At 40.5% G+C, this 22,454-nt stretch overlaps 1 protein-coding gene across 4 annotated transcripts in view; it reads left to right on the plus strand.

Moving 5' to 3' along the window:
- Positions 1-22,454, plus strand: part of RP1 (RP1 axonemal microtubule associated) — a 276,632-nt gene that overhangs the window by 190,352 nt on the left and 63,826 nt on the right. For all 4 annotated transcript variants that reach the window (XM_072998925.2, XM_078393749.1, XM_020795975.3 and 1 more), the window contains 5 exons: positions 3,474-3,693; positions 6,683-6,837; positions 9,821-10,034; positions 18,505-18,692; positions 21,288-21,498. In XM_072998925.2, coding sequence (XP_072855026.2) covers positions 3,474-3,693; positions 6,683-6,837; positions 9,821-10,034; positions 18,505-18,692; positions 21,288-21,498 — 988 coding nt within the window. The remainder of the gene's footprint in view (positions 1-3,473; positions 3,694-6,682; positions 6,838-9,820; positions 10,035-18,504; positions 18,693-21,287; positions 21,499-22,454) is intronic.

Here is a 22,454-nt window from a genome sequence, read left to right on the forward strand (position 1 = left end):
ATCCAAAGATTTTTATACAAGACAAATAGTCTACACAATCGTTTTCTGGATGTCATAAGTGGGGAAGACTAATTTAGCAGAACAGTAAAAGACTGGGGAGAAAAAACTTTGTGGAGAGAATATATATGGTAAACAATACAACATTTTAGGGAGAAATACTATTATGAGATCAAATTCTTACTGCCGTGGGCGGTTGTTTCAAAAACATTAACATAGTTTTGTATATTATACATGTGCTGTAGGGACTTTTATATTTTAAGAAGTTATATGTGTGGCAACAGATTTTGGTAATCAGTGTGACAGGAGGTAGCTTGGGGAAAACATTTAGTTTGTTATATTGCTTTCAGTGGGAAAATGTACATCACTCTCATTCTAAGCTGAGATAATTTAATGAGATAGTCTATATCATGCTTGGAATGAGTGGCTATTTGATATAAATGAGAGTCCCAAAGTTAATACATTAGATGAAAATAGGTAGGCAATAATTCCATAGGCTGGAAGCCTTGTTGGTGGAAAGGCAAGCCAATGGTGTCATTGCTTATCAAAAAGCCACAGTCAAGAACTGTGGAAGGCCTGTGTGTCTCTCCCCCCCCCCCCCCATTTCCACAGAGGGATCATTGATGTTGACAAGGACATATACACATGTTTTTGAATCACAGCCCCTTCCTAAGATTTCCTTCCCCACTGGGCTAAACTGAATCGTCCATAGAGGTTACATAAACACACATATGAATATTTTATATATGCTGAATGATGGTCTCTTGGATGTGAAGGTACAAATAATATGTGTGTGTTATGACATGGGAATCTACCTTATACTGAGTTACACCACCAGTCCATCTAGCCTACTAGTACTGCCTATTCTGACTAACAGTAGCTCTCCAGGTTTGCAGGCAGCATTGTTTCCTAGTGCTATTTGAAGATGCCTGGTATTCCTTTGGGTCTTTCATGCAAGTCCCACCTAAGTGTGCTCATATAGCAACAGACCACATTAAATACATAGAAAATTCTGACTTATGTTCCATTGTGTACATTGGGATGGACAATGTCTAGAGCTCTAGAGGCTGCAAACTTTCATCCTTGGACCCTTGTTCCATGCTTTGTTTTTAACGAAGGAGTTCGCTCTTGCCCTCCAGTGACCTTAAGAAAACCACACACATTATGGGGGCATGGTGTTCCCGGGATTCTGTGTGGCTCAAAAGATGGACAAATTGACCCCATGCCCTCTACAGAGCATAAAGGGACTTTCTGAATGCATGAAATTTTACAATCTAGGGTACTGGGGGTACTTGCAGCCCAGAGTCTTCACCTATTTTGTCCTTGGTGTACACCATCTTAGGGAGAATTACTATTATGAGATCAAATTCCCACTTGTAAGATTTTTTTCATTCATTTTAGCAGAGAGGCAAGCAGCAACTATACAGAACTCATAGTTTCTTTAACATGGTAGATTACTAGGTGCAGATAATTATTTAATTATTTAAGTGGGAGAATTCTAGTATGCTTGCTGAAGTAGTAGGGTCCACCTTCACTGTGTGATTCTCTAACATAAACGTTCCCCTTGACATTTAGTCCAGTCATGTCTGACTCTAGGACACAGTGCTCATCCCCTTCTCCAAGCCGCAGAGCCAGTGTTTGTCCGTAGACAGTTTCCCTGGTCATGTGGCCAGCTCGACTAGACACAGAATACCGTTACCTTCCCCGCCGAGGTGGTACCTATTTATCTACTTGCATTTTTTACATGCTTTCAAACTGCTAGGTTTGGAGGAGCTGGGACAAGTGACGGGAGCTCACTCTGTTGTGTGGATTTGCTCTTATGACTGCTGTTCTTCTTACCTTGCAGCACAGAGGCTTCTGCGGTTTAACCCGCAGCGCCACCATGTCTCTAGCATAGCCAAGACAAAAATATGGGAGAATAAAAAGATAAAGCAGGTCTCTTCTCATTCACAATTTGTCAACAAGGGAATTGTCCTATCTGCTCTGTCCATGCTAGTGACAAAGACAGGAAGGTAATTAAAGAAGCCCGCACCAACATTTCTATCAAGATCTTCTGATCTCAGTATAATTTGCCATCAATTCCTTTTCTGACCACACACATTTAAAAAGTCCAGAGAGAAGGTGAGGAGCAAGAGGTATTACATTGATTTTTCTTGGCATTTTAACCATCAATAGCAGCAACAAAAAATGACATTCACAATTGAAGTAGCAAGGTCATGACAGAGTGTCGGGATCTAGCATCTGAGCCAACTATAATGCAGAGAAAGATTTGTGTCTGTCGAAATAAGTAGCTGAAAGCATCTTAATAATATAAAGCACAAAATGAGTTTTGTTAAGTTTAGTAGTTAAAAGGACCCATCTATTTTGAATGGTTGAGTTTAAAGGTATGGCAGCACTAGCAGTGTGTGTGTGGGGGGGGGTAGGCTAGTGTGGACTACCTGGGAATAGTTGGGCTTGATTAGAATAATCTAATCAAACTTGACCATTCACATGAAAACGTCTCTTTCCAGTCTTAAAGGGCCAGTCTAAAAACTTCCTGCAGCTGAAGCCACTGCTGTGGAGCTGACTGTTGTGGTTTCTCAATTCATCTTTTTAGGCAAGACAAAGAAATTTTTTTTTAAATTATTTTCATTACTGATGTAGTGCATCAGCAATAGTCTACACACAAAAAGAACAACATTTTTTCACTTCTCCTGCCATCTGCTAAGCAGGGGAAGTAATTAATTTGCCAAAATCCTGACATGGCTTGCTTATTTAACCACTTCACAATATTGGAAAACTGAAAAAGGAAAGCTTGCTTTTGGATAAGCTCCAGCAATCACCCACATTGAGACTAATCCAAACAAAAGTGATCCTACCCACACCGGAAAAGTGGAAGCCCCTTGTCAGGGGACAAAAAGGTTCAGGTAGGAATGGTCTGGGAACAGGCTAGAGATATCACCTGACTGCCTTCTCAAAGAGCACCTCAGCCCATCGCTGCAGTGCTCCAAAGAGTGGGCTGAACACTGGGCAAAATCCTGTTGATATAAATTTACACATACATATCCCAGATCGGGTTTTGGAAACATTACTTTTAAACTAATAGAAAGCTTCCTATCTCCAACTTCCAGGTTCTGAGGATCCCTCAGGCTCCTAGTGCTGAATCCAGGTTACTTTTGTGTAAATTTAAGGAAAAGAATTTTGCCCATTGTCTTACAATTGTGAATCCTAAATCTTCATATACCTAATGAATAGGGACAAATCTGTTAATTCATTCTATTCCTAGTAGTAAAGTGTTTATGATCATCAACTTCACCAGAAAAAACACATTTAATTTAAAACATCATTCATCAAAGCGCTAAAAGAATATAGACTGCAAAAGATATGGGTGTCTGTTATCTCCTTTTTGATGCTTGGGAGTAAAACAAAAAAGATTTACATTAATTATGGACTTTTTCTCAGTAACCTCTGCTTCCATTGTTTTTCCTTAACTGCAGATTGAATCTGAAGATGTTGGAGATGTGTACAAGGTTCGGGTCAGCTGTGATGATGTACCAGACTTTGAGGGCTGGCATTTGAAGTCTTTTGAGATGGAAGAGCTCCACACTAATCAAGAGGTGAACTTTGACTCCAGCTGCTGGTTCTCCCTTAGCAGAGAACACAGAGAGCTGGTGAAAGAATTCCCTGCAGTGAAAGAGAACCAGAAACCTTTACCAGGTAAAAATAGCAGAGAAGGCAAGAACAACCTGAACTAGCCTTTGAAAAAAAATCAGTGCAGCTGGTTTTGTTAAATTCCCCATCGCTTCAAAGCTATGGTGCTTCTGAAGCAAGACTTGCCCAGTACTCAAAGCCTCTTAATTAAATAAGAAACGGCATAAAACAATTGCTGTACTCTGTGTAATAGCCAGAGTTATAATTATGCTGGTGGAAGATAAAACACATAATTCAGAATAATAGAACTCATTGGGTAGTTTAAGCAGTGAATGTTTTCACTCACCTGGATTTAAATTGCTTAAGTGATTACCAAGAATGCTTTTCCTGTGTAATAAAGAAAAGAAAGGAATTGCATTATTTCATGTGATGTTTCTGTAATGTTTTATAGTTCAGATGCACTGACTGTACCAACCTTTGACCTTGTGTCCATGAGTGCTGTCAACTGGAAATACAAGGAAAGTGTGTGGAATGTAGTTAAGAAAGCTTCACTGACTAAGTGCTATTGTAAATACAGATATGGCCAATTTATATCTCCTGCTCTAGAAAAAAATATATACCTCATAATCCTTCTTTGACAGTACTTAAGATCTACAAAAGCGTTAAATTCCTCCCTCATGCCCAACTTGCAAATCCTAGCCTTCCCTAGGATCATTATCCATTCCTCAGACTTTCTTTCTTTTATGCTCCCATCCATTTACCTGGCATTTCTACTTCAGTGACAAAGGTGAGGACAAAAGGTCTTTCTCCTTCCCTGCTCCTGTGAATTGTGTCCTTGATGCACCCAGAGCTTGGAAAGGTAGACCATTTGTAGTAGTACTAGGGAAAACACTTTCCATATCTATTTACACCTGGTGCCATACTCAGACACCATTGTAAATGTGATAGATTCAGTGCAATAGAATCAGTGCTACCTCTTTAGGATTAGATTTTTTTCTTTTGAAGGTCTATTACTTTTGAGTTGTACATGGAAGCCTCCTCCTGAATGACTAAGCCAAGATTCTTTAGCATACTACATAGCAGAAATCTCTACCCAATCACTTACGTGAACTTTTTTGGAGGTGGAAGAAGCTCCAACAGCAGTTGAAACAGCACCATCCTGGTCTGACAAATGTCAGTTAGCTGCAAGTTATCATCCTCCTTCTGCCCAGTCAGTGGCCATCTAAGCCCACAGGGGAAAGTACAGGTGTTGCTGGTTGAACAGAGAGCCAGTCATGCAAAGAGGTATCAGGCACCTCTTTGACTGAGCTTCAGAAAGGGACAAATGCCCATGCAACTGGAAGCTATGGAAGTGCAATGCTGCAGTAGGATCCTGATTGTGGCTAATTATTATGCCTAGAATATTATTATTTTCTTCCCTGTGTCATGTTGTAGTGTGATGGAATTTTCCCAGTTCAAATGTAAAGAGGTATGAACTGGGATGGGGTGGGTGACCTCATAAGATTCTATGGTTGTCACCCTACATTGGTCAGTTCCTTCTGTATATGTCTGTTGTGGAATATTATGGTTGACTATGATCACATTAACTGTGTGATGGCAGTATTGGCAGTGTCACTGTGGAAGTGACTGCCTATACATTGTTTAATTTGTTACAACTGGTGCTGTCTTACAGATGCTTTGGTGTATCATCCACTGGTGTAGCTGAACCAATGGCCAGGCTATGAATAACTTATTTATAGTGTTGCCATGTCTTCAAGAGAGAAAAATAGCACTGAAAAAACATGGGTAGCAGGTGGCAATTTCTAATTATATTGTATTCATTGCCAGACTTTGAAAGTGAACATTTGTGGAGGCTTTGAGCATTTCAAATGACACATGTCCCTTCTTTCAGCTTTATTTTGGCATTCATTTGGTTGAGACCATGAAAAAAGTCAAAGAGCAGGTGCACTTTTATATTAGAGGACAAGGGACACCTGTGTTACAAATAGGTTTGCATTGAAAGTTTCATAGAAAAGTAATTTATCAAAAGTAAAAGTGTAGCAGTCCATACCATCACTGGTCTGTACAATTCTAGAATAAGACATGCATACAGAGAATCCAGATGGATTTTAATACTGTCCTCATCCTTGTACAGATCTACATCAAAGCCAGTCTAACCTTGACATTAGGCAAAATGAAGCAGCTGCCTTAGTCAGCAGATTCCAGGTATCCTGAAAGGGCAGCTATTTGGTACTTATTAGATTAGCACCCAGGATGAAGAGAGTTGCTTGTGGTATTTTGCTGCCCCCATAACTTACCTAGGTTAAGGTATTAGGCACTTTGAATGCAGGGAAGAGTTTACTATTTTAGTGCTCTGCCTCAGGCAGTGACATGTCTTGGGCCAGTCCTGAGCAACATTGCCATTACAAGGATACAAGTAATGGAGAATCAATTGAATGCTCTGTGGTATTCAGATTCATGGACAAGGTAGCTATTCCTGAATCACATGTAACAGTGGCACAGAGAGGTAGTTGAGATACTTCTCATACTGTGTAGAGATAGGAAAATGGAATTCATTGGATATATGTGACTCCAGTCTCAGGCCTTTTCACAAGCAGTATCATGTACATTGGAAAGAGGATGTTCTAGATGGGAGGAAATTGTGGTTGCAGAATGCATGACACGGTATGTGCATTGTTCATCCAGCTTCTACACACACACACACACACACACACACACACACAGAGAGAGAGAGAGAGAGAGAGAGAGAGAGAGAGAATTCTAACTTGAAGGAAATAAAAGATGTGCAGCCTTTTCCCTTCCCATTTTGGGTTATCTGTCTTTAACAGTGTCTTCTTGCATATTTTGCTTATTTTCTTCTTTCTGGGTGGAACAGTTTTGCCAGTATTCTGATTGGCATTGGAGCTCCAAGAGAATAAAATACTTGACACCTGTTTTGTTTTTGTTTTGCCTTGTTAGTATCAAAAGAAATAGGTTTTCTTTTTGTCTGCATCTTAATAATTATGTGTTTTAAAGGCAGTATCAGCACTGTTGCCCTACTCTTTTTTCTCTGCAGTGCATAAGTATGTTGTCTCTGTACACACTGGAGCTCTATGGGGAGCAGAAACCTTTGCAAACCTTTATATAACCATTTATGGTGAAAGAGGAGATACAGGTGTCAGGCAACTGCGACACTCCTCCGTTGCGGGAGAAAAATTTCAAAGGAACAAGGTAAAATACAGGGGAAGGCACAATACCATGACATTCACTTCAATACAATGCAATAGAGATGGTTCAAAATGTATTCATAAAGTGGTATGTAAAATGTTAAAAGCCTCATTGTTTGCATCTAAAACCTGGTCCCTATTTTCATTATATACATTGATACAGTCAAAAACATTCCAACAGTATAATAAACATTACACAATTTTGTATCAGAAATAGTTATTGCAGCAGAATGAATATCAAGCAGTAGTTTTGCTTTTGGGGAAGGCTCCTTTCCTTCCTTCTTTCTTTCCTTTTCCTACTTTACTTTCTTCCTTTATGACAGGACTGGATTAGAAAATAGAAATATGTGTTTGGGGACTACAGTTTCCATGCTAACAGTAGGATTCCAGGAGCCCTAGCCCAAACAATAAATACTTCCCTACTCTGGACTGGATGAGCATTCGTGTGTTGATTATGCACTGCATTAGAGTATTGCATTGTCAGTAATACTCATCTTTACATCTTTCTTCATTAAAAATGTTAGTGCTGAATTGGAACATGGAGCTGCAAAACACATAAAAAGGAAAAAGACTGCATGGTGGCCCCTCCTCACATTTATGGTGCTAACACCAGTGTCAGAAACAACAGAGTTTATTGTAGCAGGGAAAGGGGAATCAATCTTGAACAAACCAAACAACAGTTAACCTTTGGGGCTACTTGACTTCACCAGCCCCAGCTCAGACACGAGCCACTAGGGGGCTGCAGTCTATTGTTGTCCTTCACACTGGACACCAGGTGTTTCTGAAACTCAAGGCATGCAGAAATGAAGGCCTGTACACCTGCAATGAGGGCAAGGCACATGGTGCATCAGTGGCCCTGTGCCGAGCACTGGGATGTCTCCGCCTTCTGCTGATCCTCCTGGAAGTGGCATAAATGAGCCTTCTAGCATTGTTGCCTCCAACACTGCAACTGAGTTGTCATTGGTTCCCGTTCTGTGACATGGGGAGACAAAGGAGGGTTCCACCATGGGTGTTTCCCCTCTCTCGGTAATGAGCTTGAAAGTAGGGTGAGGGCACTGATGTTTGGGTCCCTCATGGATCCTGAGCTCCATCCACTCCCTTGTCCAGGGGTGCTCCTTCATCACCCTCACCCTGGGGGGCTTGGGTAAATTTCACTCAACCTCCTTGGCTTGGAGAGCGTTTCTCCATTCTTCTTGAGAATCTCTTCAGGTCTCTTCCTCTATTATTACTTCAGGAGACTCTCCTCTCCTTCTCTTTCAGACTTCTCCCCCACTTCCTCTAATGCCTCTCTTATAACCCCCCCCCCCAGTTCCCAATCCTCTCCATCCTCTTTTCTCTCTTGCATAGGGTATTCTGTTGTGGCTGAGCCAGCTGCAGTCCCTGGGGTTTTGGCAAAAAGGTCTGTTTGAGTTCCACCATCCTGGGGTACTAAGGCAGGGCCTGTTGAATTCTCTAGGGGTTTTTAGGGGGCAGGAGATTTTCTGTTTGAGTTGCACCATCCTTCAGGATGTGCACAGACTCTGGGGACTACTCCTTTGACTCTTGTGGGCCAGTCCCTTGTCTGTGTCACCATGTTTTACCCATGCCTAGGGCTGCACAACTTCCCCTAAGAGAACAGGCACAGTGCCCTCTTAGGGCCCTGGGCCTGGCTAGACAGCCCACAGAAGGCATTTCTGCCAACCTCCTCACAAACTACAACATTTAAGACCTTTCCTTACCCTGTAGTGTATAATCTGTATCTTGGTTTACCAGTTTTCACACATAGTAAACAACATATGACTGCAGTCAGTGTTTCCTCTTAAAGCAGACACATACACACTTTCACATTATTTACATTCTTTGTTTACATTTTTTCAATTCTCATTTTTATTTTTCGCTCTCTTCCTTCTACAGACAATGATCTCTTCTCATTCCCTATGCTGTTCTATGTCTTTCTCTACAATCTGTATCTTCCTTCCCCTGATTTTTTTTCCACTTAGCTAGGAAAACTTACTTTTGGAGTAAAGTTACCAGTCAACATGACTATTGAGTAAAGTTTACTTTCACAATCTTCTATCTATGTTTACAAAAACTGCAATCTTCTAAATGTCTGAAAGCTCTTAACAGTTTGGGACCTTGTTATTTGTTGGAGTGCCTCTCCCCGCAATTCATCTGACCATGCCACATGCTCTACCCAAGTTATGATGCTCTGGGTAACTACATTGAGGGAAGCCCAGGAATCGATGATTAGGAACTGGGCTTTCTTGGTGGTTGCTGCTACATTATGGAATGCTTTGCCAGAGGAGATGTGCCAGACCCCTTCCCTCCTAGCATATAGAAAATCAATAAAGGCATTTTTTTTCAGAGAAGCTTTTCAAAATATTCTCCCTGCATGATAGCTTATTATGTTGTTATATTTTAATTTTTTTTCTGACTGCTGTCACTGCTGGGAGAAAGTTTTGTTTGTTTCTTTCCTTTTATTGATGAGAGGTTTGTCTGATGGGGTGAGGGTTATGTTTTTGTTTCCTCTATGTAAGCTGCCCAGAGTAGTAGCATGGCACTAGATGGATGGGATAAGAATCAAATAAACACCCAAACCAACCAAACAAACAAATGTTCATTTGTTAAAGTAGGCTCTCCTGGCGTGTTGTCCTCCAGATGCTTTGTAATACTGTACATACACTTCTCACCAGTATGTATGGCTGATGAAAGAGATGATGTGAGTTGTCATCCACATCATCTGGAAGATACCAGATAAGTAAAAGTTTAAGTACTGGAAATATGATGGAGCTATGAATAATTATTTGTTGAAATTCACAAAGAGTTCTACATCTTTTACCCCACTATATTTATTAAAATAATTAGAGACTTAATGTGTAGACATAACTTCCACATTTTTCAGATCCTGTTAACAATTTTTGTTTGAAGTGTAGTTATTATTCATTAAATATTACATTATTTTAACCCCTATAGTTACTCTTCATTGTAAAAACATAAATTTGTTTTAGGTGGATTCCTTTTTAGTGGAGGCTGTCTCTTTAAGCCATTTGAAAAAAATAGTCATAGGACATGATGGAGAAGGATATGGTGCTGGAATATACTTGAAGATGATAACAATTAAAAAGTCAGAAGATTCAGAGGAAGAATGGATCTTTCCATGTTGGAACTGGTTGGATACTCATCTGGGAATCTGTGACACAGTCTGCCAGATTGAAACAATAGGTAGGTTATTCTTTTTTAAAAAAGGAAGTTCATCATTACACAGTGTATTGAGTAGAGATGGGGACAAATATAAAAATGGATCAATTTTTCTGACGAATATAGCCGATTTGTCATATATTCGTTGATCTGTATTTCTTGGCGCAGTGGTTAAAACGCTGTACTGCAGCTAAAACTGTGCTCACGACCTGGGGTTCAAATCCCTGGTAGCCGGCTCAAGGTTGACTCACCCTTCTATCCTTCCGAGGTCGGTAAAATGAGTACCCAGCTTGCTGGGGGGGGGGCAATGTGTAGCCTGTATAATTAAATTGTAAACCGCCCGGAGAGTGCTTGTAGCGCTATGGGGCGGTATATAAGTCCAAAAATAAATAAAATAAATAAAATTTTTAAAATAAAATCAGGACGGATATGGCTTGATGAATATTTCCTCAGTTTTATTCGTCAATCCGTTCATATTCATCTATATCCATGACCCCTTTTGGGGCCTCTCTGAGGTTGCTGGCGCCAATTCAAAGCTCTGGCCAATCAGGACAGAGATCCTGGATCGGCATGTCCAGCAGCCAATAGTGCTGCTGAAAAGTATATCTTTTACAGGTGCTTCATATAAGCTTTTCCCGAAAATTTATTTTAGGGGAATCATTTTTTTTCCTTTCTCCAAATTGGTTGTGTGTGCGTGTGCGTGTGCATGTCTAGGTGGGAGGATTATTCAGTTTTCAAAAGTTCATTTTAGGGACGCTTCTGTCTCTCAGGGAATTTGGTGGGTGGCTGGAACCATCATTCCTTTCCCGTGTGTGTGTGTGTGTGTGTGTGTGTGTGTGTGTGTGTGTGTGTGTAGCTGTGTGTGTGTGTGTGTCTGTGTCTGTGTCTGTGTCTGTGTGTCTCTGTGTGTGTGTGTATGTGTGTGTGTCTGACAGACTTAGCTGGCAGGGCTTTTCTTTTTGAACTTTTTTGGCTTCTCTGTCACAGTGGGTCGGGGGGAACTTTCCTAATTACATTATACGGTGGGGGGCTTTGTTTAGGCAGGTAAGTCACATTTTATTAAAAGAATTACACTACCATCATTCTAAAAATAAAATTTACACACACACTCTGACCCTCTATTAGTTTCCTTCCTCAGTCTCCATTGCTTTATTTGTTTAGTTGGTTTGTTAGGCAGGCAGTAGAAATTGAAGGGATTTCTTCAGGGGCAATCCAAAGGGAAGAGGTCTGTGAAGCTACGCAGGCTAGGTAGCAGCACCGTCAGCATGACCACCATGTGCACAACCATGTCCAAGATAACCAGTGTCATTGTCCCTCCTCCTGTGGCCTCGCAGGCAGGCATGGAACCAAAGCTTCTAGAGCTGCCAAAAGAACAGCCACTCCTCTTCCTAGAGGAGTTACTGGTTTCAAAAGATCCCCAGTCCAATTTGGAACCAGTAACGGCAGGGCAGGCTTCACAGCCCCACTGTCCCCAGAGTCATCCGTTCCCTCCTCCCAGACCAGCAGCACCCCTGGGACACAGAGTTCTTCCCAGGCCAGCAGGCAGGGGCAGGCAGGGGGTCCACGTTTAGGCAAACATGGCAGAGGGGCCATGTGGGATCATTTCACGGTGCTCAGTGATGACCCACAGCTGGTACACTGCAATGCCTGTCTTGGGCTGGTCCGGACTGTGTCAGACCCCAGGCATCTGTCCTCCACTGCCCTCCACCAATATCTGGAGAGGCACCACCCAAGGCACCACAGGAGTCCAGGGAAGGCACTTCTTCCACGCCATCTGGGAGAGGGAAAAGAGCAGCTCCAGGGGAGGCAGAAGGAAGGCAAGAGAAGGCACCTCCTTTCAAAAGGGCAATCACAGGGGTTTCTGTGGCCGGTACTTTGCTGCTGCCCATTACTGCAGTGCCCGATGGGGCAACACACTCTGCTTTCAGTCCCATGACAACTCAGTAGGTAGAAGTTGGAACACACTACCCAAATGAATTAGCTCAGCTCACCAGCGGCCCCGTGAATTAACCGCTGTAGTAGCAGCGCGGCTGGGCTCTGCCCCACCCAGAGCCTGTCTGTTCTTCGCCCAAATGTGCCAAGAGGGGCATCTAACCCTCTTGGCTGGCACACCCAGAGCTAGTCCCAGCACCCCCAAACAAGAGGGCTGTCTAGCTGTCTTGGCAGACCCAGACTGAGCTGTAAGAAAAATGAATAAATAGTTGCTCTTATACAACTAAAGTGTACAAGAGCAAAGTGATGGGTGACACCCGTAATGTGCCAAGACAGAGGGCTGTTGGCATTACGGCCATGTTGGCACACCCAAAGCTGGGCTCTGCCCATCCAAGCCTGTCCAGGCATCACCTCATTGCACAGCTTCAGATTGCAGATCTGATCTGGTTTTTCAACCGTGCCAAGAGAGCTGGCTGGTACAAGACCCCCAAAACCTCCGAGGGCTATCTTTGTTGTCAACACACAGTTGCCAACACTTTGCCAACACTTTGTTGGCAACATAGTCTATGTTGCTGCTGCCAACTTCCTCATATGGCGAGCATGACTAGACACGGAACGCCAATGCCATTAGTAGTACCTTCCCAATGAAGTGGAGCAATTTACCTGATGGTGTTATTGTTGCTGCTAATAATTGTTGCTTGCCCCCTTTGTTTTCAAAAACAAACAACACACCTCCATGGCCACCTTTTGCTAATCCCCAACCAGGCCTGTGCCTGCCCCACCCAAGCCTGTCCAGGCATTATCCCATTGTCCCATCACACAGCTTCAGTTTGTGATCCTGATTGGATTCCAAAAACCCTGCAGCCCTGTGGATTAACCACCGTTAGGTTAACCAATGGGGCCCAAAAGCCTGCTTTCTGGCTGCCAACTACCTCAGTGCTCGGTAGGGCCAAAAGAGCTTGCTTTCCTGCTACAATGTGCCTGAGTGCCCAATAGGGCCAAAAGAGCCTGTTTTCCTGCTGCCAACTTCCTCAGGGCCCGACGGAGCCAAAAAGCCTGCTGTGCTGCCAAATACCTCCTTTCCTCCAATCCTCCTGTCCTGAAGGCAAACTCTACTTCACTGGCAAGTGTAAAGTTGCTGAAGACAAACTGAATGCCTCATGCATACCTTTCAGTGACAAAGAAGACCTCTCATTCTGCTGGGGCCAAAAATATAACTCCCTCAGTTCCGTGGGCTTCTGTGCTGTGTGGTAAACTCTTGTGGGAGGACCCAATTTGTGGGTGAATAACTCGGAGATCTGATAACCAATCTTCACCGAAGTTGGGAGGCGTGTTGGGGAAAGACATGGAAAACTCTGTTGTGATTCTGGATTCTCTAAGTACCTGGGGGGAGGTTTCCTGGAGGGGTCCTCTTTGTGACTATATAACTCAGGGCTTCGTGATCCAATGTTCACCAAACTTTCAGGAGTTGTAGCAAAGCATCTGAGGAATCTTCCCTGCACATTTGGTGTCTCTAGGTTGTGGGGGGGGGCAGTGTTATAGCCATTTAAAGTGCAGACAAATTGACAGATCGAGCCATCGATTTGTCGAAGAATATTCATATATTCGTATTCATTGATCCGTTAACCTTGACGAATAATGGATCAAAATGAATTGCCATTTTTTAAAATTTGTCCCCATCTCTAGTCTTGAGCTGTGTTTCCTCCATGGAACATGGCTCCTAGGATGCTTCCCATTTTCTGTATTTTCACAGTTGGATAGCTGAGAGTTGATACTGGATCTAGAGAAAGGGTCTAGTGGCAGCTTGACTTCTCTACTCCTTTTTCCTCTACCTTAGACCTACACCACCCAAAGAGGATGGAGAAACCAGATGAATGGTATGGGTTGTATTGTAGGAGACTATGAGGAAAGTTGCTGATGAAAAAAAAAAAGCAAAAGCAATTTCCCACAGCAGGAGTTCCACCAGCAAAAGTTTCTTCTACTCAATTTTCAGAAACGCTCTGCTTCCCTTCTCCATCACTGCACCATTTGGCAGGATTGTCTCAATTCAACAAGAGACTTTTCACAAACTTGGAGGGATGAGGGTATTTTGAATCATGATGTCACCAACAAATGCCAAAACCTTGTGTCTAAGGTTTTGTTGCTGTAAAAAAATTGCCATGATTTTTTTTGCAAAAACAAACCAAAAATCTCTGCTAAATGCAAAAAAAAAAAAAAATGCAGAAAGCCTCTCCCAATCTCACTCAGCAGAGAGAAAACATTTAGATTTTTTTCCCTTTCCATCAGCTATAGGGAAGTATGCAGTGATTTACATCCCTATCAAAGACATCATTATTTGGTGATTGATGTTCTGGCATTAGTATTTTATAATACTGAAGCAATTTTATAAGACTGATACTATGATGGATCTGTGTTTTTTAGTCTTTCTATCTTTTGTGTTCTACACCACTGAAATTTCACAGCCTGCTCAAGGGTGCACATTTATTTCATGGAAAATATTTTTGCTTCTCGCTACTGCACATTCACAAGCTGAGTACATAGCCTAAAACATGCTCAACATTTTCCTGTGGCAGTGTATTGCAAAAGAAGATCAGCAGTGGTGCAGAGGCTATTTTGGGGGAAGCTTTCGATGAATCGTAAGACAATTTTAAAATGATGGGAACATCACATTTGACAGTATTTGATGGTTGGCATGTAAAAGCATTTATTTTAAGACTTGACAGTATCAAACAGCAACAGTACTTTTAAATTCAGAGCCTGAGACAGCATACAAATGATATGAAAATATATGGTAGTATTTAGTGGATAAAAATTAACAGTGATTAGTATTTGACACATTGTAACTTTTGTGTCTTCCTATTTCAAGCATTCCAAAATTCAAGTATCCAAATATTGAAGTAAATATTTTATCTTCAAAGTATATTAATGAATGTTAGCAATGTCTCATTCACAAGATAATGATTAAAAAATGCCCTTGATTCTCACATGTAATAATCCCTGTTCTGCCAGTCTGTATATGGTCCAAGTTAATTATATACCTCCTTGTAGATCCTTACTGTCCCACAGAATGTTTTTAAAGAACACAATGCATGGAAATGTGTAAGTTTACATCTTAATTTTTAGAGATAACAACAACAACAACAAAGTAAAAGCAAAAATGTGTTGTTGTTTAGTTGTCAAGTCGTGTCCGACTCTTCGTGACCCCATGGACCACAGCACGCCAGGCCCTCCTCTCTTCCTCCTGGAGTTTGGTCAAATTCATGTTGGTAGCTTTGATGACACTGTCTAACCATCTCATTCTCTGTCGTCCCCTTCTCCTCTTGCCTTCACACTTTCCCAACATCAGAGTCTTTCCCAGGGAGTCTTTTCTCATGAGATGGCCAAAGTATTGGAGCCTCAGCTTCAGGCTCTGTCCTTCCAGTGAGCACTCAAGGTTGATTTCCTTCAGAATGGATAGGTTTGTTCTCCTTGCAGTCCAGGGGACTCTCAAGAGTCTCCTCCAGCACCACAATGCAAAAGAATCAATTCTTCAGCGGTCAGCCTTCTTAAATAGTATGGTATTAAGGGTACCAAATTTATTTCAGTGTGAGCTTTTGAGGATTACAATCTACTTTTTCATATAAATGAATCATGATGTCAGGATTCCATATTCATATATGATAAAAATGGTGTGGGGATGGCAACACAAGAGTGTTTTTAATGCATTTTTTCATGAAAAGAATCCCTATATAGACATTTTAGCTTGAATCCAAGTTCTAGCTTCAGCTAGAGTAGACCCATTGAGTAGGCCACCTGGGGTTCTTTTGAAGGAGAAAGGCGGGATAATTTTAAAAAATAAATAAATAAATTGAAGCAGTGAGATTCAATTTGACCCATTCAGCAATTCATTCAGATGATCTGCTTAAGCTAGGGCTTGCTATTCAGTTTAGGCTATTTTGTTTATATGTGTACACACATCTACAAAGACAGTCTGTTCTGTCTGTAAACATTTCTGGATATAATTTATCTCAAAGCATGAATTATATTTATCCTATTCATACTGGCTTAATGTATAAGGAAATTTATTTATTTATTTGTTTATTTATTTATTTAATTTATATCCCGCAGCCTCCAGCAACCAGGAAATAGTTGACCATGGAAATGAACAAGTAGCCACTCTGGGCAGCTAACAACAATATCAGCAACAATATTAAAACACAATAAAAATAAATGAATACATAACCAAATAGGGTAAATTAAAACAGATGGTAATGAAGGTGGCAAAAAGGGGTGATGGAGAGGATGACCAAAAGGATGGTAAAATGGAGGCTGAGTTCTTAATGCTCCAGGAAAGCCTGGTCGAAAAGCCAGGTCTTCAGTGCTCTTTTGGAGCCATCCAGTGAAGGTGCCAGGCAGATCTCAATAGGCAGGTTGTTCCATAGGCGGGGGCAACTGCCAAGAAGGCCTGGTTTCTTGTTCTTTCCCTTCAGGCCTCCTTCAGGGTCAAGGCCCTCAACTGCCATGCCTGTGAAGAATGGGTATTACAGACAAACCTGGCTGAGATCAGGTGTTCTGTTAGGTACCGAGGTTCTAAACCATTTAGGGCTTTGAATGTTATCATCATAACCTTGAAGTTGACCATGGAAATGAACCAGTAGCCAATAAAGGGCAGCCAGAGTGGGGGAGATGTGCTGGAATTTCTTCACTCCAGTTATCAATCTGGCCGCTGAATTCTGAACCAGTTTAAGTCTCTGCATCAGCCTCAAGGATAGCCCCATGTAGAGAGCAATGCAGAAGTCTATTTTTGAGATTACAAACCAAAATTATACCATCCTAAATGTGCTGTGTGTTTTGCCCTCTAACAAAGAACTGCAGCAATCCATTGTGCAATCAGGCACATTGTGTGTGCAGTTACACAATATTATTTTCCCTATTGTACGTTTTATTATTTTTTTGTTTTGTTTATTTTGCTTTTGTTTCTATTTGAGCTGAGAACCACACTGCAAAATTTAGGGAAGTATGAAATGATATGAATAACAATAAATCTATTCATGTATAATCCAAAAAGTGCAAAAATTGAATTTTTCCAACTTTCCTGCCTCTAGCTTGTCTGAAACAAGTCAGGTGTGCATGGAGCCAAGAGTGGTTCCTGTGGACATTGCTACATTTTTCTCAATTCTCCTTTCCCCTTATAGTCAGGTTTCTATATGTATGATCACATGCAGGAACTTTACAATCTAAACTTTTTAAAGTTGCAACGAGTGCTCGCTAGAGGCCTTTAGCTTGTTGGACACGATGAGATGCTGCTGGTTATTCTCTCTGTCAAGATCAGAGCATGGGCTTCTGTCCTAAGAGACTCCAAAGATCCCCCAATCAACCCAGGGAATTACAAGATAATCAAAGTCTGAAGCTTACATTTTAGGGCCACATTGATCAAAAAACCCTTTCTAAAAGTCTATTTTCTCATAAAAAGCTACTTATAATCAACCCACATATCATTATATATGCATGCCATAAGAACTGTACAGTTTCTCAATTGGCTTTCATTTCCATAAAGTCCATGAGATTCTTTAGATTCGTTTAAAGTGATGACTGGTATCTTATTCAAATAACAATATAAAAAAATATACCAATGGAGAAAGCTTCTTATCTTAATGTGGATGTAGATTCTGTAATATAGCCTTGCTGTATATTTTGACAGCAGTTTCAGATCTTCTGCAGTTTATTCAAATCATATTTGTCCCATGTCTGTATAACCGAGCCTAGAATCTGTTGACTGGCTGTCTTTCATGCAGCTGTATAAGACCCAAGAACCCTGCCATAGAAGACACATACGTGACCGTTATGCACACTATATCAGTCTCTACCAATCCTTTTTTCATGGTTGTGGAGTTAATGATTAGGCAGTAAGCAGGCACAGAATTGTACAGAGAGTTTTTAGCACCGCTGTCTGAAGATCTGACAAACGTCTCTCATTCAGATTTTGCCTTATTATATGTTCACTTGTCAGTAGTACCGCACAGCACGTTCCTATTTATGGCCTAGTTTCAAGTGCATTTCACCAAAGCCATTTGTTATCTCCACCTGTCTTTCACACTGAAGAGTGTTTGCAGAAGATAACAGATCGACTGATTTAGTGGAATTTGGGGGACATTGCTGCCCTCTATAAGAAAAATTAATTAGGACTCTGAAGGATGCTGCCTGTTTGTCAATAATTAACTTTAGTAAAGGCAGGGAAACCAAACTGGCATCAATTAGAAGAGCTCTAAATTTGAGAATTATAGAAAAGGAAGACCATTAGGATGTTAATTCCTAGAGAATAGCTGCAGTAACTGTATTGATGTGATATTAGTGAACTGTTGTCATGGTTATTGCAAACCACACCAACAAAGCAGTGGGCTAAAATTCAGCTAACAGGAAGCAGTTTTAAGTTCTATTGATTTTAGTAATTGTGCAAGTTAACTACATGTATAGCTCTCTCAGTGGAATCTGTGACTTTAAAATTTGTTTATTCTGCCTTTATTTATTCATAGATCGCATCTGACTATGTCAACCTTTTGTTTTTGTCTTTAATCCCTTTAAGGTAAAGTGACCTCTTGTTCAAAACAGCTTGAAATCAAGAAGAAGCCGTCAGGTTTATGGCTAATGGACATCACTGGGTCTGACCTGAATGCTGAAATTGATCCCATACACCTAACTTTCAACTTTTGTGGAGACAAGAATCAGAAAACACTGACATTTCAGCTTTCAGGAAAGGAAACACAAATGAAAGTAATTCAACATTTTGTTTTATTTTTATTGAGAATAAGCAATATTACCTAGACATGTATAAAGCTGTAACCCAGCAAAATTGATTCAGGAAATATATGTGCATGATGGTGATGGTGAGGTTGTGTTTGAAAATGTAAGATAGCCCAGAGATCATTGAGCCTGTTCAATATATTATACAGAATCCTATAACAATTTTTAGGAGATGATATCGAAGAATGACCTCAACAATTAAATATGATTGATGGAAGTATGTTTCCAAACAAATTGAGGATACATTTACATGGAGACCAAATCTTATAACCTATTCTGTTGGCTACAAATATTTCAATTTTCCATCTAGTCTTCATCCTCCCAGGGATGGCTCCAAGACTAAAAGGGTTTTGGTTAAAGCACTTCCACGAATTTATCTAATCCACTTTTAAAGTCATCCATGTCATCAACCACCACTATAGTTTGTGACACTGAATTGCACAGTTTAACTATGTGTTGTGTGAAGAAGCACTTCCTTTAATCACTCTTGAACCTGCTACAATTCTAGTGGAAATTAAAACAATGCTTAGATGTGCCTGCCCAATACTACTTTGAGTGCTAGGCCAGAAATTCAAATACGCAAGACAACCATTAGTATTGGGTCCAGTTGAAGTGTTGGGCCTGGCAGGTGCCCAGAGATACTGGGTGATAGCATTTATTCTGCTTGCTTCAGCTTCTATATTGACTACAATGGAATTTCTTCTGTAAAAGCACGGTAAGGAAATATGTATTCCTCCAAATTTTTACTACTGTCACTGCTCCCTTACTAACCCTTTGTTACTGTCATTGCAACATGGCCTCTCATTAAACCAGAATAGCAAAGTCCTACATTTCTAAGCTTCTCAATAGTAGACAACTTCCTGTTAATTTTCCCATTGTAGATTATAACTAGGTCCAAGAATTCCTATTATGTTAGTGCAACTCCCTTCATCTCTAGCCAGCAGAACCACACATGACAGATGCTGGTGTAACACTCTCTAGTTCTGTGGGACTATCTATCTATCTATCTATCTATCTATCTATCTATCTATCTATCTATCTATCTATCTATCTATCTATCTATCTATCTATCTATCTATCTATCTATCTATCTATCTATCTATCTATCTATCTATCTATCTATCTATCTATCTATCTATCTATCATCTCATGATTACTTCAAACACAAACTTTACAAAAATGTACAGTATATACAATATATACTTACATAACAAAACAATAATAGTGATATAGCAATCCAAAGTGGATGTTACAATTTGTACACTTCAAGTTCTTTTCACCAGAACCAGAGCGGGAGTTGGTTATGGAAATAAGGAAGAATGCAAATCTCTCTTTGAAGCCAAAAGAGAACAAAGTCCCCGAAATATTTATTGATTGAGGTAGGACATCCACAACATAAAGGAATCAGCTCCAAATATAAGGTCTCTAAAACCCTAAAACAAAATACAAATGCAGATGCAAATACATCACCATATGTATTCACCCTCCAAGGCCCCTACTGCACAAAGTAATTCTACTACCTAAACCTGTCTAAGGTGATAAGGGCCTTTTTTAAAAAACTTTTATTGAATTTATACCCCACCCCTCTAGACAAAGTCTACTCATCTTCCAGGGAAACTGTACCTTCTGCCTCTCCAGCTCTCCTGCACTTTCTTATCTGAAATCTTGGATCACAACTCCTTCCTAAGATTTCCCCCACTCACTGAGCTGAAACAAATAATCCATAGAGTTTACACAAGGATGTCACATCTTGCCTCCCATGGTTAAAAAAAATTGAAGACTAGGATTTCACTGGAGAAAACATCTTTTTTTTTCTTAGAAGAAATCCAGATAAAATGGCTAAATCCAGTGTTTTGCTGGTGGCCATAATTTTTTTTTCATCTTTCCCTCCCTGCCAGTTTCTTCCCCACCCCTCCAGAGCCAGTTGGGAGGGCACATGGGAGACTATAACGTGGAGTGAGATTTCCCCTCCTGATTCCATCATTCCAGTCATCAAATCCACAATTAAATCCCAAAGATTGTTTAATGGTTTTTATGCAGAGTAAAACTGGGTATGTTTGGCTTTTACTGTGTATATTGAGCAGAGAGAGGCTATAGCAAACGCCAGTCTTTTATGCATATACCCATGATACTCATTTTTCAAAACATGTGTTTCTGGCACTCACACTTTGCATTTCTAAGTTAATATGTTACATGCATAACCAAAAAAACATAAAATATTCCATTCTCTAGAAATTTCCAAAGAAGTAACCATTTTCTAGAGAACCAACTGATACTGAATTCTCATTAGATCAGTATAATTCTCTCAAACATATGAATATTACTCCGTATAGAAGAAATTCACCAGGACTTCAGCATTTATTTAAATATCTGTTGTGCTAATCATTTATTCAAAACTTATTTGTACTTGTGAGAAAATTCTGACTTGTAAAACTGTCATATTGTTTTGGTGGCTGAAATTGTTAAGACATTAACTCTATCTGACAGGCAAATTATGTTATACAGCTAAAAAGGGAGAGAGAGCGAGAGTGAGAGAGTGCTTTGACAGTTTTCTCTCTTGCTCAGGACAAGCTGACAAACATTGGATCCCTTTACAAGATTCGGGTATCTGGTCCATATGGACAACTTAAAGAGCCCTGGCATTTGGTGGTGTTGCATATGAAACATACGGGCACCAATGAAGAGATGTGGTTAAATTTTGACTGTTGGGTCAAACCCAATGAAGAGAAGTGTATTGAACTGCCAGCGGTCTGTTCCAATCAGGATCCTCTGCCTGGTAAGATAAATCTGCTTTTTTAAAATAGAGGCAAAATACTTTGTATGTTCCCACACAGCTAATGTTGATTGTGTACGTTTTCAAGGGATTGGCTTTGACTAAAGGTGTGCATATCTGCCTGGAGAATTCTGGGAACTGTAGTTCAAAAATACAAATCTTCAAACCTCTAGTTTTGACCTTAGACTGCAGAGTTCAGTGTTTTGCCCTTACCAGCACCACTCTCCCAAAGTAGTCAGTTGTATGGAAATAACAGCCTGAACCTATGTGCATTCACTTAGAAACAATTCACATTGCAAGTATGCTCATGTAATGTTACTATCCTTTCCATGCTTTCTAAAATGTCATTTCTACTGACTATTGGGGTTTCCATTAAGGCATATTTTACTGGGATGTGTGTGTGTGTGTGTCATGCCATGCACTTTAATTCTGTCTGGATTACTTGTGTTGCAAATCACAACTGATTTGCTTTATGCTGATTTATGGCCATCCTGTTTGTTATGTATCCAAAATTTTTGAAGTATTTGTTTAAGCAGCAGGAAAACATGAAAATGAGGGAGTTAAAATACTCTTAGCTGGGATGGGGAGGTGAAACTCAGTGCCATCAACTACTGCTCAACCTCTAATGTGTGACTAAAGCTTTTTAGTTTTCTTCATTCCTTCTTCCCCCATTACCAGGAGCCATGCTATTTATATAGATTAAGTGGCATTCTTAATGTTACTGTGATCTACCCCACTCAAATCCCTGATTTACTTCATTTTCCAAATAGTTTATGAATCTGAAGCATATGCCTATTATTTAGGATTTACATGGGATTGTGTAAACAGTTGGCAGGATCCGCAGAGTCCTTGCAACAATAGCAAAACTAGAAAAGAGTTTTGAGGCACCTTAAAAACTAACAAGTTGGATTTGGCATAAGGTTTAGTGAACTGCAAACGTACGCCCAATAAAATATGCA

This window comes from Pogona vitticeps, chromosome 4 (assembly GCF_051106095.1).
Source record: "Pogona vitticeps strain Pit_001003342236 chromosome 4, PviZW2.1, whole genome shotgun sequence".
Taxonomy (NCBI): domain Eukaryota; kingdom Metazoa; phylum Chordata; class Lepidosauria; order Squamata; family Agamidae; genus Pogona; species Pogona vitticeps.